The sequence below is a fragment of the Opisthorchis viverrini genome (assembly GCF_000715545.1).
Source record: "Opisthorchis viverrini unplaced genomic scaffold opera_v5_371, whole genome shotgun sequence".
NCBI lineage: Eukaryota > Metazoa > Platyhelminthes > Trematoda > Opisthorchiida > Opisthorchiidae > Opisthorchis > Opisthorchis viverrini.
The window spans coordinates 94467-98688 of NW_008752020.1; the positions used below are offsets into that span (position 1 = coordinate 94467).

Sequence of the window (4222 nt, forward strand, 5' to 3'; positions counted from 1 at the left end):
TTTCCTTTTTTGCAACCAACTCACTGAAGCAATAATATTTCCGGCGGATAAGTCTGGTGGAACAATTTGTAAATGATATTGTAATAAAATATGGCCAGTATATGATTCCCCTTCATTGTCATATCCACATGCGTTGTTGCTTAGGCTGTGTCCGAAAGGTTTAATAAGGCTGACCAGTGCTGCTGAGATTCACTCACTGAAGCAATCATATTTCCGGCGGATAAGTCTGGTGGAACAATTTCCCCGGGATGGCTAAATGGGGCTCAAAAATTTAGGCTGGTACTCGGTTCTCCATTTTTCGATTGCTCTAACCTATCAGGGACACGTCATGGCTTTCGAAAATTTCATTCTATTGTGCGAATACCAAACGCCATCCGTGAGCATCCTTTGTTCAAAAGTAACATCCGGGTGCAATTCAACCAATCAAAGGCCTCCTTTCACTCCACTCGCTTATTTCCGTTCTCGGACCGTTGCTCACTCCAACCATGGACTTTCAGCATCGTGCTGGAGGAAAAACTGGGTCTGGAGGGGTCGCTTCAGATGCGGAGGCCAACAGAGATAGACGGGAACGCCTCCGACAGCTGGCTCTGGATACCATCGATCTGAACAAGGATCCCTATTTTATGAAAAACCATCTTGGGACTTATGAATGCAAACTATGCTTGACATTGCATAATAATGAGGGCAGTTACCTGGCCCACACACAAGGTAAGTATTAAATATTCTCGTGCAGGATAGGCGTTGGTCACGTTCCCAAGATGCCGAACCACCGCTTTGCAAGAATGATCCACGTTCGAGTGATATGGGATTATGGGGCACCTATGTGCAATGTAGAGTAAGGGGTAGTTCACTGAAAGGTTTCCAGATGACGTCAATATCTACGGGGTCGCCATGTAGTAGATGTCTACCTAGTCGGATGCGTCAACAAAACGCGCCATACAGTGGAATGAATGTCGGCTACGGTTAAAAAAAGTCTGCGAAATTGACGAGGTTTTACTGAAATGTGCGTAGTTCCTAATGGCACGGGGCACGCGGAAATAAAACTGTGTTATGTCGTTTCCGAATACAGCCTCGGCGGCCCACGCCTGTTATGCTACCCTATTTGGTGTGTATGCCCTAATGGGTATCGCGCACCCCTCACATCTCTGAACAAGCTCAACTGTATGCGCAAGGATGCGAAATACTTACGATTAACAAATACATGAACAATGCCCGATCTCCATGCCATCCGTCGCAAGTAAGGTGCACGGTCTGCATCTGCTGAGTAGTTGTCAAACGTTGGGACAAAACTTACCACAGTGGCTCCTACCGTGCGTAGCACGATCTTTAACGGCGCCTAGGAAACGTAGGAGCGGAGGCACTTTTAGGCGAAGGGAAAAACGTAACTGAAACGACTATTTTTTGGGTTCCACTGTCAACAAACTCCTCCGATTTTTCGCATGTCTGACGTGCGCTGGCGTAGAGCCTGGAAAATCTTGCTTACTGGGTGGTTGTGCTGTGGGCGGCAGAATGTCACAGAAGTGGAGTCACTACATCAGTGGGGGAAGATCCTTGCCGGACCCTCGATACAATATGTGCGTCAGTCACAAAATACCCAGCAAACTTAATGTGTGTGATGAATTCCGGAGCCTCGCTCTTGTTTGGCGAGAAGCATCTTGCGACGATAAAACATATTTTCTTACAAAAGTTGCGAGCGGCTGCCTCGTTTAAAGTTTAAACGGGCAGAAACGGGGCAATTATTGTCCAAGTTATCTTTGAAGGCATTCTCAAGAGAGATGATTAAGAATATGCATAATCGTAGTTCTCCTAGCAATCTTCCACTGTCTTCGTATACATGTCAGACTGAGTCCGTGCGGTCCCAAAAATATGAATTGCGCAACCATAGTGGGCTTTCATAGGCTGACACTATTTTAGAGTCCGAAAAACTACCGGAAAATGCAGGAAACTGTGTGAAGTTTTCCTCCACTCAAGCCATGGTTTGAGAGAGGTTTTTGGTATGCCCTTGAGAATCAGCTACTGAAAGCAGCCAGTAGAACAGCTGGACCGCCGGGAACTTTGTCGGTACACTGAAGCACTTAGTGGCTTGGAGGCAACCGGAAGATGAAAATGGACTGCAACAAGTATTTTGGAATGACATTAATTCAGGGTAGTTGTTGGTCGGGTTGGTGACTCCTTGTTTGGTGAAGAGGGTAACAAAGCCGCACAGACGCATGAACAGCCACCTGTGAAGCTCTGGTGGAAGTCTCGATCCTGTCTATCCATGCGTGACTCCGTGAGGGGGCCCATTAGCCGCACAACGCTCTCAGCTGCAAAATCTTCATGACTGAAGTGAAACTTTTTGAACCAAAATGTTGCATTTTGTTGTGCATTTTCTCAAACTTCAAACCATTCTAATCCATTTCCTTTTTTGCAACTCACTCACTGAAGCAATCATATTTCCGGCGGATAAGTCTGGTGGAACAATTTCCCCGGGATGGCTAAATGGGGCTCAAAAATTTAGGCTGGTACTCGGTTCTCCATTTTTCGATTGCTCTAACCTATCAGGGACACGTCATGGCTTTCGAAAATTCCACTCCATTGTGCGAATACTGAGCACCCCACAAAACGGGTCCTTATGTTTGGCGCACATGTGTTCTCGGACCGTTGCTCACTCAAACCATGGACTTTCAGCATCGTGCTGGAGGAAAAACTGGGTCTGGAGGGGTCGCTTCAGATGCGGAGGCCAACAGAGATAGACGAGAACGCCTCCGACAACTGGCTCTGGATACCATCGATCTGAACAAGGATCCCTATTTTATGAAAAACCATCTTGGGACTTATGAGTGCAAACTATGTTTGACATTGCATAATAATGAGGGCAGTTACCTGGCCCACACACAAGGTAAGTATTAAATATTCTCGTGATTGCTCCGGCTGCTTTCTGCTACCCGTTGCACCATATTTTCCTGTTTTTAGTGTATGGTAACGGCTCTTTCGTGCGGTTCATGTGATTAATGGGTGTTGTTTGTAAGCACAAGATGGACCACAGGATCAGGAATATCCGATTATTTTTTGTATCCTTCGTGATAGCACCTACGCCGGACTACTTAAGGATATATTAGTACGTAACGATGGTCAGTGGGTAAGACCACTTCATGGTCCGTAAGCTACATAGGGACTACACAGAGGATCATCACCGCCTGAAATTCGCTTCCTGCCGTCATGGAAGATGGAGAGAATAACATGAGTTGCCTAAATATTAGACGAACCAAATCGTCACTGGTGACCGTCGAGCTGAAGCCGGTGCGGCGGATGTGCTCAACCGGCCTCCTTACTGTTCTCTGCTAACTAAATCACCGAAATCCGCTCACAGCTGATGCTTTGCGTTTATCCTGCGTACGCACTGAACATTATGTCAACGCCCCCAGTTATTCCGGGAAAGTTCAAGAATATTTTCCCACTAATACAAAAGGGTGCTCGTACCGTCAGGTGTAACGCTCATGGCCTTTGTGTTCAACATAAATCAGTGGTCGTAAGGAAGTGGAAACAATCCAATGTATGTTATGTCAAGAGTACTTAGCTGACTTAGGCGTATTAGCAAATGATTCCGAAGCACTTACTGTAACTGAAGCCTGGCCTAGCCAACATGAAGTTAAACGTTATGCTGGGTGGAACGAGATAGATGCTTGGGTGGGGATGGCATGACGAAAATTTCTAAATCGTCCAACTGTAGCACCCTTTCCGTGCCTAGCTGCCACGCCAACAGAAGAAGACACGAGGGCTACGATATTGTCTGGTTGCCCAAATCCAGACAGGAGCAGTCGAGATGCTGAGGTAGGGTTCGAGCCACTGACCTTATGGTCCGTAAACTGACTCTTTCACCACAGCTACATGGACGCCGGATGCCACGCTCCTCATGACAGCCTGTATAGCAGTTTGAAAACAATCCCGTTGTATCACAGGTTATGCAGATTGGTTTTATGTTAAAGGCAACACCAACTTGTTATTGGCCTGTATCTACCATAGTCATTCGGGCAATTGAGACGTATGGCCACTCACATTGATGCTCAGCGCAATCGATGAAATTTTTATAGTTGCCTTGCAAAAAAGTGAAAGAGAAATTAGAGGGGTGCCAGCGGTAGCCCGACTTGCTTACCCGCTCTCCTGTATGTAGCGAGTAAGGTTGATGTGATGGCTCGACGGCCGCTATAGCATGAGAGTATTGTCAGTTGTAAGGGTTGTG

At 46.5% G+C, this 4222-nt stretch overlaps 1 protein-coding gene across 1 annotated transcript in view; it reads left to right on the top strand.

The window, feature by feature from the left end:
- Positions 1-2634: 2634 nt before the first annotated feature.
- T265_10389 (hypothetical protein) overlaps positions 2635-4222 on the top strand; it is a gene marked incomplete at both ends in the record, with an annotated part of 20460 nt that continues 18872 nt past the window's right edge. The window contains one exon of the mRNA XM_009176753.1: positions 2635-2881. Within this exon, the coding sequence (XP_009175017.1) occupies positions 2659-2881 (223 nt within the window). The remainder of the gene's footprint in view (positions 2882-4222) is intronic.